Raw genomic sequence first — 1114 nt, 5'->3', positions numbered from 1 at the left:
GTCTGTTGCCGCAGGTCGTGGGCAGCATGGACGCTCACCCCAGTCGTTACTGCGCCACGGTGCGTGTGCAGCGTCCTCGCCAGGAGATCATCGAGGACTTGTCCTACATGGTGAGGGAGCTCCTCATCCAGTTCTACAAATCCACACGCTTCAAACCCACCAGGATCATCTTCTACCGCGATGGCGTCCCCGAGGGGCAGCTCCCGCAGGTGAGGAGCCCCCCGATCCCCGTGGGGCAGCAGAGATGCAGCGGCTCCCACCGAGCTCCTGAGGACAGCTGGGTGTCGGTGTGTCCCCACTCTGCATGCCCTTGTCCCTCCAGATCCTTCACTACGAGCTCCTGGCAATCCGAGACGCGTGCATCAAACTGGAAAAGGATTACCAGCCTGGCATCACCTACATCGTGGTCCAGAAGAGGCATCACACCCGACTGTTCTGCGCGGACAAGAACGAGAGGGTGAGTGCTGCAGGGTCAGGGGCAGCTGCTTCATCCCTGTGTGGACAGCCCTGGCTCTGCTGAGGGGGAGTCTCACCGCTGGCAGGGGGAGCTGGTTCTGGGTGAAGCTGCTGCTTGGTGGACTCGCGCAGCAGTGTGGATTAGGCTGCCTGCAGAAAGCCAGCCAGCTGTTTGCTGGTATTGTGAGTGACTGGGTGCTGATCGTCCCGGTGACTCGCTTGAAATAGCCTCTGTCAGCTTGAAAACATCTGTTGTTTTGGCGGTAGCTGGAGCCGCTGATGCGACAGGATGGATAACCCTTTGCTGGCTCACGGCTCGTTCTGCGCTATCGTCGACGCTGTGGCTTCTCCTAGATGTCTGAATTAAGTGCTTAGATTGAGTCTAACCAGACTCTGCTCCACATGAGCTAGAGGGAACTGAGGGACAGTTTTGGTCCGGGGGCACAGACCCCAGCACACACTGCAGAGAGCCCTGGAGTTTTACTCACTTAATCCTCTGCTCTGCAGCAGGATGGGCCAGTGCCCAGCACTCACCCTGCTGCTTGCTCTATCCCTGTGTCATGCCTGGTGTTGATGCCTGCAGAAAATGCCAGCAGGGCTGTTTGGGGGGGAGCTGGTTTGTTTTGGGCAGCTGGACATAACCAAACTCTGCCATGCT

At 58.4% G+C, this 1114-nt stretch overlaps 1 protein-coding gene across 1 annotated transcript in view; it reads left to right on the top strand.

Annotated features, from left to right (window-relative positions):
- The window catches only part of LOC103803286 (protein argonaute-1), a gene marked incomplete at both ends in the record, with an annotated part of 5854 nt that overhangs the window by 4618 nt on the left and 122 nt on the right, over positions 1-1114 (top strand). Inside the window, 2 exons of the mRNA XM_009075833.1 lie at positions 15-209; positions 323-497. Coding sequence (XP_009074081.1) covers positions 15-209; positions 323-497 — 370 coding nt within the window. The remainder of the gene's footprint in view (positions 1-14; positions 210-322; positions 498-1114) is intronic.

Source organism: Acanthisitta chloris, unplaced genomic scaffold, assembly GCF_000695815.1.
Source record: "Acanthisitta chloris isolate BGI_N310 unplaced genomic scaffold, ASM69581v1 scaffold22405, whole genome shotgun sequence".
NCBI classification, from domain to species: domain Eukaryota; kingdom Metazoa; phylum Chordata; class Aves; order Passeriformes; family Acanthisittidae; genus Acanthisitta; species Acanthisitta chloris.
This window is presented reverse-complemented; position numbering and strand designations above follow the sequence as displayed.